Source organism: Lathyrus oleraceus, chromosome 5 (genome assembly GCF_024323335.1).
Source record: "Lathyrus oleraceus cultivar Zhongwan6 chromosome 5, CAAS_Psat_ZW6_1.0, whole genome shotgun sequence".
Lineage (NCBI taxonomy): Eukaryota > Viridiplantae > Streptophyta > Magnoliopsida > Fabales > Fabaceae > Lathyrus > Lathyrus oleraceus.
This window is the reverse complement of record NC_066583.1, coordinates 218,553,097-218,566,621: the sequence shown is the minus strand read 5'-3', so window position 1 is coordinate 218,566,621 and position 13,525 is coordinate 218,553,097. Positions and strand designations below refer to the sequence as shown.

The following is a 13,525-nucleotide window of genomic DNA, read 5'->3' as shown; positions in this document are numbered from 1 at the left end:
GTCATAAGCCTGTCAAATGTTTACAAAATTAGCTCTTCAGTGGTAGCAAAAGAGGATTACTGGCCTGAATATCAATGAGACATTCTCTGGCACAATGAAGTAATGCGAAGAAAGAAAAAGGGCCGCCCAAACAACATCCGTATTCAAACCAAAATGGATACGATGAACAAAATGGTTCGATTATGTAGTTCATGTCGCTAATCCGGTCACAATCGTACTAACTGTCCCAATGTTGGAACAAGCACAACAAGATAATTTTAATTGTACCTCTTTTGCTTTATATTGAAAACAACATTTATTTCATATGATAACTTTGTGAGAAAATAGCATCACAAACAAAGACAACACATTCAACACACAAGTAACACATAAACAACAACACAACATACTACAACAAATAAAATACCATTACTATAACTAAGAGATTACAACCATCAAAACAATTTTGAACATATTATACATCATCATGTGAATGTCTTTGTCAGTCTTAATATCCACACATACACGCACTTCTCCATTTTGGTTGAACGTGGACTCAAGTCATTGAATTCTTCTAATCCTTTCACCCTCTGCAATTTCTCCATCTAACTAACGATTCAACGTCCGATTAAGACGTTCAAACGATTTTATATTTCAAAGTCGAATCTTTATCGGAGGCTGCACTGCTGAAAAGATTAAATTGACATTTCTCTTGTGAATGTATTCAAACATGGTTAAAGAACACAAAATTGAAGGAGATTGAAGGAAAATGGAAGGAGGGTAAGAAGTTGTCTGGAAAAATATGGGAGATGCACATGATATTTATAGATGAAACCATGCATGCATGCGCCAATGCCCTAGGCGCCACACACAAATGGCACAAGCACGCACATGCATGCGTCAGATGCATAGGCGCACACACTTAACCACACATGCATGCGCCAACTTCAATGACGTCTAAGTGCAATGTCATTGCAAGCATGCGCCAGCTCCAATGACGTCTCCTTTGAATGATTATTGGATGCACCAGTTCAACTGACTTATCAGTAGGGAAAAGTGAATATTTTGATAATTATTTTAAAAAATTAATTATTTTGATATTTAAATTGAAAAATTGATTATTTTAAAAAAAATCCAACTCATTAATCTATTTAAACATAGATCATACAATTTATTTAAATAATTTTTTATGAAATATATTTTTAATAGACTAATAAAAAAGATACGACTTTAAGAAAGTCAAATTAAGACATAGATTAAGCCTATGATAAACTTAAAACCTTGAAGTTTTTGACAAATTATATTTAAGCACCGCAAAGTATAAATAAGGCTCAATCTATTATCCAATCTATTATTATTCCTAGTTTAAAAAAATAACTAATTGTTTGGGACAAAGATGTAGTTTTTTGTGTAAGTCAGAAATTTTTATTTATAATGATTAAAAGATAAGAAAGAAGATTTTAACTATAATCTAAAATTATGGAGGTTTAAATTAATATCTACACTTGTTTTGATGTATTTTTATTAGGTTGGATGTTCCATTAAGTGCTTTTTTATATTGTAAATGATTTAATATAAAGAAATTTTATACCGTTGTTAATAATAAATCATTCAAATTATTTTAAATTTTCATATGATACGGTGGGATGTATGTCATCGATGCATCTTCCATTTTCTTATAATTTTTTTAAATACATCTTATATTTAAATAATAATTATTAATTTAATTGTCTTACTTAAATAAAATACAATGAGTATAAATTATAAAATTAAATTAATATTAATATTTAAATAAAATAATACTTCTATAGTTTATCCATTTACCATCTTACCCATTTTTACATTGGTTAACTAAGTAAATTTTTATTTTATTTCATAACTTGTATTGTAGACACTAGTGGCGAATTTTATACATGAATAATGCAGATATGGATTTTTTTTTCATCCTTAATAATAATACATCTATTCAATAAAAAAATAGTAATATATCTAGTTTAGTCAAAATAATAATAATTGAGATACTCTACCAAAAAAACACACACAAAATAACAATTATGACCTTAAAAATAAAAATAAAAATAAAAATAAAAGAGTAATAATAATTAAAAAAGAAAAGCAAACGAGTAATCTGCAGAACATTCTTCATCTCCATTCTCTCTCTCTCTCTCTCTCTCTCTAACCCAAACACCAAACAACATTATTATTATTACTTTTTTTTTCATATTTGAATTTGCAAATTCCTAACCCTAACGTTCCACCATCACTCTTTCTGATCTCAATCAATCTCTAAATCATCGAATTGGGTTTGGTTGGTCCAATCCAACATCACCATGGCTAGAATTTCACAACTGGAAAGGGTTTTTGTTTTTCCTTAATCATCATCATCATCATCATCATCATCATCGCCACCATCTTCATATCAGGTTTCGTTGTTGTTCAGATTCCGAAAAAGTGTTTCGTGTGTGTTCGTTCTGTTTGATGAATTATGTTCAAAAAGGTATTCGGTAAAATCCCTAAAAAGTCCTCAAAAGGTTCTGAGAATCGTGACCAAGGTGGAAACTCTAGAAGCCATGGTGTTGTAGCATCTAAAAACAGTGATAATGTTACCCTACCAGGGAGTAGCAAAACCGGTAATGTTTCTTCTTCTTCTTCCTCCTCTTTGAATGTAGGACAAGGACAGTATCATAATAATCATGGTAATAAATCTTCCTTACCTCTAAATGAGAATTCCAATGGTAATTTCAATTCTTATGAAGCGTTGCCAGCGTTTAGGGATGTTCACAATTCTGAGAAACCGAGTTTGTTTATAAAAAAACTTAGGATGTGTAGTGTTGTTTTTGACTTCACTGACCCTACTAAACACCTCAAAGAGAAAGAGGTTAAGAGACAGACTTTGGTGGAGCTTGTTGATTATGTGTCTTCTGTTAATGCTAAATTCAGTGAGACTGTTATGCAAGAGGTTGTGAAGACGGTGTCTGTAAATATATTCAGAACGCTTAGTCCTCAGCCGCGGGAGAACAAACTCATTGATGGCGTTGAGTTGGAGGAGGAGGAGCCTTCGATGGATCCTTCTTGGCCTCATTTGCAAATTGTGTATGAGCTTTTTCTTAGGTTTGTTGCATCGCCTGAGCTGGATGCGAAGTTGGCTAAGAGATTTATTGATCAGTCTTTCATTTTGAGGCTGCTTGATTTGTTTGACTCGGAAGATCCTAGAGAGAGGGAATACTTGAAAATGTCCTTGCATCGTATCTATGGCAAGTTAATGGCGCATCGTCCTTTCATTAGGAAATCGATCAATAACACCTTTTTGAATTTTGTTTTTGAGACTGAGAAGCATAATGGCATTGCTGAGTTCTTGGAAATTCTAGGGAGCATCATTAATGGTTTTGCGTTGCCTTTGAAAGAAGAGCATAAATTGTTTCTGGTTCGGATATTGATTCCGTTGCACAAACCAAAGTGCTTAGCAATGTATCATCAGCAGTTATCTTATTGTGTTACTCAATTTGTGGAGAAAGATTGCAAGCTTGCGGATACAATCATTAGGGGCTTATTGAAGTATTGGCCAATAACAAATAGCTCAAAGGAAGTCATGTTCCTAGGTGAGTTGGAAGAAGTCTTGGAAGCAACACAACCTCCGGAGTTCCAGCGATGTATGGTGCTGTTGTTTCGCCGTGTTGCTCATTGTTTGAATAGCCCCCATTTTCAGGTATTAAATTTTCAACGATTTCCTCATGTTCATTTTCTTTTATGCTAAACAGTATATTATAAAAATATTACTAACAATTTTCAGAAACAACAGAATACTATACCATATGATTCATTTCCTCATAGTTGAGAAGAATTAACATAAGAATTGCCTTAAAATACATACCAACAATTTAAGACTTAAGACAAGACCTTCCTGAATTATTAAGGGACTTATTCAAACATTATAGGCAAGAACACATCTCCTGGTTATTTGTTGTAATCCACAAGATGTCATATTAAAAATTACGATATATTCACAACTAGTGTAGGAGTTCGGTCAGTTTCCAGTAAATCTATGTTTTATATCAATCACCACTTCAATTCATAGAAAGCTGCTAAACATGCTAGGATGTATAAGTTTTTAATCACCTTTTACTCCAAACCCTGCCCGGAAAAAATGTTTATAAAATTGCAGAACAAAAGCATTTAATCTCGATGCATGGGAGAGGGGGGATCTCCCATCTCCCTCTGTTAATAGTTTCTGTTTTGTCAAATTGTCAATTAACTAAGTTAAAAAGCTTATGCGGTTAGGAGATTGCCTAAGAATGCAATACCTGCCAAACCTCTTAAATTACTCTTAATAATTGGCATATTGTTTTTCTTGGCCTCCTTTTACCTTTAACTATTGTGCTATTCTTCGTTTGATCCACTTCCTTATTGCTTATCATTGGCTCTATAGGCCTTCTCTATCTATGCCCAAACCGCAAAAGATGAGATCCTACTTTCTTCTTGATTATGGATGTTATCTCAATTTTCTTTCTAATAATTGTATTTCTGATTCTATTTTGTTTCAGTGTAACCACTCACCCAACATAACATTATTATCTTTATGTCATTAAATTTGCTTTCTTGCCGGGTCTTCCATTTCATTTATTCTACTTGGAGCCCATTGTTTCCATTGTTGAGGATCACAAATATTTAAAACCAACTACAGTGGAAAATTCCCACCAATGATCAAAGGCAAAGAGCACATTTCTGAGTTCTAAAATAATGCATTTGTTGCTTAAAAAAACCTTCAAGATGTTGCATTTGTTGCATTCTACATGAACCTATGTGAATATTTGATATCTCATTATCCATGACCCATAAAATATGGTCATTGGTCTACTCGCATGCTAGTCTAAATGCATTATTGTCGTCCTCTTTAATAGTAGTACTTGACTAAGGATATTTAAGAATAATGTTCCATTATTCAATATGATCTCACCATCAAATCGTGTGCTTGATGTCCTATGGTATCGAGTTTACCATTCCAAAGACTTTATCATATTCAAGTACAACAACAAAATAAATCAAGTGCCTCGAATTATTAATAAAAGCAAGAGACAAAGGGCCCGTTTGTTTTGGTTTTTTTTAAAAATGATTTTTATAGTGTTATATATTTTAGTGTAAAAAAAATTTACAAAGAAACTTTTCATAAAAGCTTCGAATGAAAATTTGGTTTGAATAGTTATTCTTAAAATGTTATTTTAGGTATTTCATCATTTTATCGAAAAAAAATTTGGATATCAAATTTTCAAAAAAAATCACTTAATTTTGAAGCTATTTCAAATAGCTTTTCATAAAAATCATTTTTAAGATACAACTTTTTGAAAAAATTATGATTTTGACTATGTTTTGATCTTCAATAATGTATATTTATGTTATAGAATGAACAATTCAATCTTTTAATTTATAAAAAACAAATTTAGAAAAACTTATAATATTTTGAAAAATATTTTTGTAGAATCCATTTTAAAAAATACAAAGAAAAAATCCATTTTTTTAAAGCTAAAACAAACTGGCCCAAATGCAAGTCTAGATGAAACCACATTGACTTAGTAGAGCTCACACGTTACACCAACAAGCATCACCCTTTTTCTCCCTCACTTTGTATGATGGAACCAATGTAATTGCAAGGTGAAACATGTGGTATGGTATGACTATGTTCTCTAATTTTATCCTCTGTATTGGAATATGTTTGTTCTTAAAGTGTTATATAAAAAACATAGGCAGTTAGGCAAAGAACCTGTAAATAAATTATATCGATGTGTCTGACAGATCTAGAATCACCTCTACGTTAGTTACGGTTATATAGTATGGCCCTTCATAGTATCTTAAAGTGTAAGCCCGTGTCTTGAATGTAGTTCATGTGTTGGACTTGGTTCTAGATTTCAGTAAAAGTTAATGAAAATACATCATACATGACTATCTTTTCCCTATAGGAATGGAGGGAAGGGATTATTTTAAATTGAAGTTGTTTGGTTCAATCATTTGTAGGGAAGGGGAGGGGAGCAAAATCCCTTCTAAGCCAATTTTGTCTCCTCTACAAAATGGGGGGATTTGGTGGGAAGATAGTGTTTCTTTTTATGACTTAAATACCCTTTGATTTAATGTCACCTTAAATATTACAATGGTGAAAAATGTAATTTTACACTTCCTCTCCATTAAAATCTTTCCCCTTTCCTAGTCCAACCAAATACGAAAGACTTAAAACCTCTCCCCTCCCACCCAGCTGTTGAACTAAACAAACCTTATATGTTCATGTGAGGCAACACCTGTTAGTTTTTGTCTTTTTATTAAGAACAATTGCTGACTTTCTGTTCATTATGACTGTGCTGACTAGTAGAGATGGCAAACGGTCATGCCCGCCCTGTTTAGGCCTCTGCAAAAGCCAACAAAAAGAACAGGATGAGGCGGGGCTGACGTAGTTGGGGTGCGAGCCTAAAACTTTGGTCCTGGCATGCTCTGCAAATAAATGAGGGCAGGGAGCGTCCGCGGGCATTGCACTCTTAAAGCCTAAAATTGAAAAACATCATATTAATACCCGCGCCTGCAAAAACCTGAAAATTTTGGGGCAGAGCGGGCAGACATATCAGAGGGTGCGGATCTAAAACTTTGACCCGCCCCGCAAAAAAATGCGGATAAAACGGACATGCTTGGCAGCCAGACCCGTTTTGCCACCCCTTACTAGACAAAGAGAATGAGTGCAGCTGTCTGATGATTTTCCCCTTAGAAAAGTCTATTTGTGAATATAAATAATTAGGCAGACTACATTTTGCCTGCAAACCATTTATTACTTTATGGCTGAGTTTTGAATGTTGATGTTTTCATCAGAAGAGGTGAAAGCGACCATGAGTTTTGTTGAATAGTTGCAAATTGCAATATGACTGACTGCCTACAATTTAACAGAGACCTATGGCTATTAGATACGATTGATGTTCTGAGTATATGTTACTACATTTATATATTGGCACTTGTAGTTAGTTACCTACTAACAAAATTAAGTTGTAAATTTGTAATCCTCTATTAAATAGTGTACCTTTGATTTAGCTTTCATATATCAAATTTAGAAGTTAGATTTGTAATCCTCTATTAAATAGTGTACCTTTGATTTAGCTTTCATATATCAAATTTAGAAGTTAGATTTGTACTCATTATTACACAGTGCTAATAGGTGGATAGTGGGCCATTAATATGACGACAGGATTCTGATCAGTTAATCCTTATCATACATGATGTCATTTTGCTTGAAACTATGAAGATGACAACTATGATCCAACTTATTGAATTTTTAGAGCTTCCAGTCTTCTTTCATTTTCTCTTTTGTAAAATATTTCTGTCTAAAAAACAAAGACAGTTTCATCCTTATAAATTATTGTCTCAATTGCTCATGTAATGCTAAAAAATTATTACATGCATCAATTGAATGATATTGTGTTTTGAGAAAAAGTTTGAATGGCGGGCTAACAAAAATCAACCAATAGTTTATCTAGTTCAATTTGTCAGTTCCATTGTAACCAATGGAGCTGCAGTTGCACCGTATAGTTTTTGTTTTTATATATCATCTCTGTTTTCAGGTGGCGGAAAGAGCTCTATTCTTGTGGAATAATGACCATATTGTGAACTTAATCAAACAAAACTGCAAAGTGATACTTCCCATCATCTTTCCTGCATTGGAGAAAAATACTAAAACTCATTGGAATCAAGCTGTCCATAGTTTGACTTTAAATGTTAAGAAGATTTTTCAGGATCTGGATCCCGATCTGTATAAAGAATGCTTACAAAAGTTTGAGCAAGACTTGTCGAAGGAAGGTGAAGTGACAGCAGGACGCGAAGCTACGTGGAAACGTTTGGAGGAGGTTGCCGCAAAGAAGGCTGCAGGTAACGAAGCCGTGCTTATTAGTAAAACGCTCCCTCGCAAATCTGCCAGTTAGATAGGAACGGAACATGTATTCTGTTATATAGCTTCATTTTTTAAGAAAGAATTTTATTTATAGTATTTTTTTGGCACTTTGATGGGCTGGCCAAGAAAGTCAATTTCTGGAATACTTTGATATTCACTTCCTTTAGGAATTGAAGGCTATTGATTATTAGTAGTAGCAGTGGATAATGTGATATTCACGACAACGTCCATATATAGCTTATGCTTTTGTAGCCTGAGTTGACACTCAGCACATTTGAGAACTTTTGTTTTTAATGCATTTTCAATGAACATTTCGTTGAAGAGTAAAAATAGTCCTTAAACACAGGCCAAAACTGTGGGTTGCAAAGGTTGAATTGAAATTGTTTTCGGTAATTTTATGAATTAAAATGAATAAATTTTGTCCAAAAAAGAGAAGATGAATCAGTATTAACTCAATTTTTTGTTCATATTCTTCATATATGCAAGTAGTTAGAACCTTTTGTCAAATTTCTTGCTTTACATCCTCAACACGTAAAAACCTAACCCCTTAAGTTGATTAAGAAAGAGCAGGCATAAATATCACACAAGTCAAAATACACACGTTTATAAATATCAAATAAAGTGGAAATGGTAATCAGCCAAGATTGCATGATCCTTTAACTCAATTAAAACTTAAAAAAATGTCTTTTGTATTTATTTATTTGTCATATTAGTCTCCTATTCTATAGTGTTTATTTATCTATTAGTTGTTATAAAACTCAAGTCTTTTTATACCAATTGTCTTTATTTTAGGGATGGCTCATTGCAACTTAGTGTTTTTTTTTCAAACCCCATGAATTTTCGAAAATGCCTCGTATAGAGATGTAAACAGAGAGCAAGGATGTTTCCCGCTCTCCGTCCTGCTCCACTCCACAATGTTTTCTTCATCTCCATGGGAAAATATTTAAAAACTATGATATTAGTATTTAGTTATTATTATTTATTTTTTAAAAATAATTTAAAATATATTTTGCATCAGTAACAAGAAAAACAAATAAATAAATAAAGCAAAAACAACCGTTACAAATACCAGAGGCGAAGTCACGTTTGTACCAAGGGATGCAACTGCACCCCCTCAACTTCAATGTTTTACACCTATTTTTATATTATCCAAACTTTGCAACTCTGGAAAAGTATATTTTGAACACAAGTTTTGCACCAAACTAACTCTCTCTTCTTTCCACCTATAATTCTGCATTAATATTGATTATTATAATAAGTAATAAATAATGAGAAAAAGAGTGATGCACATAAATTTATTTTATATTATTAATCAATAACAACCATTCATTTCATTAAATCAAATCAGACTAAATTTTTTAAAATACTTATATAATATAGCAAAATAATTAATAATCTTATTAGATAAGAGTGTAAAAAAAAATTCACTCTCAGAACATCGTCATTAAATCTATAAATAATTATATTTATTATTATCAGTAATTAAAATTAAAATTAAATCAAATCAATTTCAATGACTGAAATAGAACTTATGTTTTAAAAGTAGTACACATATGATTTAAGTAGTTTATAATCATACATACCTACAAAGAAAATCATTTGGCAGTACATGATTGCTAATCAAATGAGAGTTTTAATTGAATTCTATGAATTTAAAGTAACCATTAATTTATTAATTGAATAAAAATCAGGTTGTTAATGGAAATATACTGAAGTTGAAGAGTAAATTATCATAAACATAATAAACTGAGGAGAGTGTTGGAAATTCATCAAAATCTACATAGAACTTCACTGCACAATTGATAATTGAAAGAAGAATAGAAAATATGAGAAATGGGAAACAAAGGGAATTAAGATTTGACGAGAGAAAGAAGAAAATAAATTATTTCTGTAAAGTTTCTCTCTGCTCTCAAACTGAGTTTTTCTATTTAATTGTGTAAATGCACCTATGTGTTGTGTTACTATCAATAATAGCGGTTACTTCTTATTTATAGGTTGAGTTTGCCTGCTTCTTAAGCAACACTTCAATTAACCCAATTCAACTAAAATTAAAAAATAAGTCTAAGTCAAAATCTCTGTCGAGCAACATGCTTCGAAATTTCGACCTAAACCCTTCAACATTTTCTTGCCTCGGTCGAGCAACCTACTTTGACACAAAGAATTACAATTCAATACACAACCTAACTCATTGTGTCTAAGTTATCTACATTCTTCATAGACCTTAATTTCTTGAACACTTCGATTTGCACTCCTTTTGTCATGATGTCTGCAATTCGATTCTCAGTTCTGCAGTGTTTCAGGTTTAGCTTCCCATTTGTCACTTGCTCTCAAAGATAATGGAACCTCATTTCGATGTGTTTGCTTTGTCCATGCGCTATTGGATTCTTCGCTAGATTGATAGCAGACATGTTATCGATCTTCATGGTAATTGCTTCATAAAAACCAAGTTGCTAATTGAAATATACTGAAGTTAAAAAGTAATTACCATAAACATAATAAACAGAGAAAAGTGTTGAAAATTCATCAAAACCTAAGGAGAAATTCACTGGACAATTGATAATTGAAAGAAGAATAGAAAAGATGAGAAATGAGGAAGAAAGGGAATTAAGGTTTGACGAGAGAAAGAAGAAAATAAATTGTTTTTGTAGAGTTTCTCTCTGCTCTCAAACTGAGATTTTCTATTTAACCGTGCAATTGCACTTTTGTGTTGTGTTACTATCAATAATTGGGGTTACTTCTTATTTATAGGTTGAGTTTGCTTGTTTCTTATGCAACACTCCAACTAACATAATTCAACTAAAATTATAAAATAAGTCTAACTCAAAATCCATGCCGAGTAACATGCTTCGACATTTCGACCTAAATCCTTCGACCTTTCCTTGCCTTTGTCGAGCAACCTACTTCGACACAAGGAATTACAATTCAACACACCACCCAATTCATTATGTCTAAGCTATCTATATTCTTCATAGACCTTAATTTCTTGAACACTTCGACCTGCACTCCTTTTGTCATGATGTCTACAATCTGATTCTCAGTTCTGCAGTATTTCAGGTTTAGCGTCCTATCTGTCACTTGCTCTCGAAGATAATGGAATCTCATTTCGATGTGCTTGCTCCGTCCATGCGTTATTGGAGTCTTCATCAGATTGATAGCAGACATGTTGTCGATCTTCATGGTAATTGCTCCATAAAAATCAGATTGCTAATTGAAATATACTGAATTTGAAGAGTAATTACCATAAACATAATAAACAGAGGAGAGTGTTGGAAATTCATTAAAACATATGAAGAACTTCACTGCATAATTGATAATTGAAAGAAGAATAGAAAAGATGAGAAATGGGGAAGAAAGGGAATTAAGGTTTGACGAGAGGAAGAAGAAAATAAATTGTTTCTGTAGGATTTCTCTCTGCTCTCAAACTGAGATTTTCTATTTAACTGTGCAACTACACTTCTATGTTGTGTTACTATCAATAATAGGGTTTACTTCTTATTTATAGATTGAGTTTGCTTGATTCTTAAGCAACACTTCAACTAACCTAATTCAACTAAAATTACAAAATAAGCCTAAGTCAAAATTCATGCCAAGCAACATGCTTCAACATTTCGACCTAAACCCTTCGACCTTTCCTTGCCTCTGTCGAGAAACCTACTTCGACACAAGGAATTACAATTCAACACACCACCTAATTCATTGTGTCTAAGATACCTACATTCTTCATATATATTAATTTCTTGAACACTTCGACTTGCACTCCTTTTGTCATGATATCTGCAATCGGATTCTCAGTTCTGCAGTGTTTCAGGTTTAGCTTCCCATCTGTCACTTGCTCTCGAAGATAATGGAACCTCATTTCGATGTGTTTGCTTTGTCCATGCGTTATTGGATTCTTCGCTAGATTGATAGCAGACATGTTGTCGATCTTCATGGTAATTTCTCTACGATTCTTCTTTGTAATTTATTACAACCAAATTCATTATCCATGTTGCTTGACATGCACATAGAGAAACATCTACGTATTTTGCTTCACATGATGATAATGAAATTACTAGTTCCTTTCTTGAACTCCAAGCAACCGGTGCTCCACCTAGCATAAACACATAACAAGTTTTGGATTTTTTTATCCCCAGCATCACTACACCAACTTGAGTCGGTGTAACCAACTAGTATGCATTTTTTCCTTCATCAGATGTAGGAAACAAAATTCCATACTCGAGAGTTCCTTTCAGATACCTCAGTATCCTCTTCGTAGTTGCTAGGTGAGATACCTTTGGCTTCTACATGAATCTTCTCATCATACTTACATTGTATGCTAGGTCAGGCCTTGTTTGACAAAGGTATTAAAGTGATCCAATGAGTCTTATCTACTACATCATATCGACATCATCTTCAACTATGTCTTTTGAAAGTTACAATCTGGGCTCAGCTAGAATCGAAGTTGGGTTACAATCTTACATCTCAAATTTCTTGAGTGTCTCGCCCGCATATCTTCTTTGGTGCATCATTATTCCTCTACTACTATTGTATAATTTGATACTAAGGAAATATGAGAGATATCCTAAGTCTGACATTTAAACTCCTCACTTAGGGCATGTTTGAAGTCTTCGATCTTTTTCTTGCAACTTCTTGTTATCAACAGGTCATCGACATAGAGGCATAGTATAATAAATTTGTTATTTCTTCTTCTTACATATACTACAGGCTCAGTTGTGCGCTTCACAAATTATTTTTCCCTTAGAAAGTTATCTATCTTCTTATTCCAAGATATTGGAGCTTGCTTAAGTCCATACAGGGCTTTATGTAACATGTATACTTTGTTTTCTTCGCCTTGCTTCATAAACTCAGCTGGTTGTGCAATATAAACTTCTTCATCTAAGAGACTATTTAGGAATGCACATTTCACATCCATCTGTCACATATGAAAGTTGTTCATGTTTTCTAGACCAACAACCAACATGATTGTTTTGATCCTAGCAATAGGTTCAAAAACTTCATCGAAGTCGATTCCTTCCTTCTGAAGAAATCATTTCGCCACAAGTCTTACCTTGTCTCGAGTTACTTCTCATTTGGGATTCAACTTTACCTTGTATACCCACTTCACATTGATTTTCTTTTTACTTGAGGCATATCTTCTTTGGTGAATCATTATTCCTCTACTACTATTTTATAATTTGATACTAAGGAAATATAAGAGATATCCTAAGTCCGGCATTTAAACTCCTCACTTAGGGCATGTTTGAAGTCTTCGATCTTTTTCTTGCAACTTCTTGTTATCAACAGGTCATCGACATAAAGGCATAGTATAATAAATTAGTTATTTCTTCTTCTTACATATACTAAAGGCTCAGTTGTGCGCTTCATAAATTATTTCTCCCTTAGAAAGTTATCTATCTTATTATTCCAAGATATTGGAGCTTTCTTAAGTCCATACAGGGCTTTATGTAACATGTATACTTTGCTTTCTTCGCCTTGCTTCACAAACTCAACTGGTTGTGCAATATAAACTTCTTCATCTAAGAGACTATTTAGGAATTCACATTTCACATCCATCTGTCACATATGAAAGTTGTTCATGTTTGCTAGACCAACAACCAACATGATTGTTTTGATCCTAGCAATAGGTTCAAAAAC

The 13,525-nt window shown here is 33.0% G+C and overlaps 1 protein-coding gene across 1 annotated transcript; it reads left to right on the top strand.

Annotated features, from left to right (window-relative positions):
• Positions 1-2,106: 2,106 nt before the first annotated feature.
• LOC127083058 (serine/threonine protein phosphatase 2A 57 kDa regulatory subunit B' theta isoform) lies at positions 2,107-8,202 on the top strand. The gene is made up of 2 exons (XM_051023289.1): positions 2,107-3,685; positions 7,566-8,202. Exons 1-2 carry the CDS (start codon positions 2,465-2,467, stop codon positions 7,920-7,922), a joined length of 1,578 nt encoding a protein of 525 aa, XP_050879246.1. The 5' UTR covers positions 2,107-2,464; the 3' UTR covers positions 7,923-8,202.
• The last annotated feature ends 5,323 nt before the right edge of the window (positions 8,203-13,525 follow it).

Coding starts and splice junctions, on each gene's coding strand:
- LOC127083058 (XM_051023289.1), top strand. CDS start 2,465: ATGTTCAAAAAGGTATTCGGTAAAATCCCTAAAAAGTCCTCAAAAGGT. Junction 3,686..7,565: donor TGAATAGCCCCCATTTTCAG/GTATTAAATTTT, acceptor CTCTGTTTTCAG/GTGGCGGAAAGAGCTCTATT.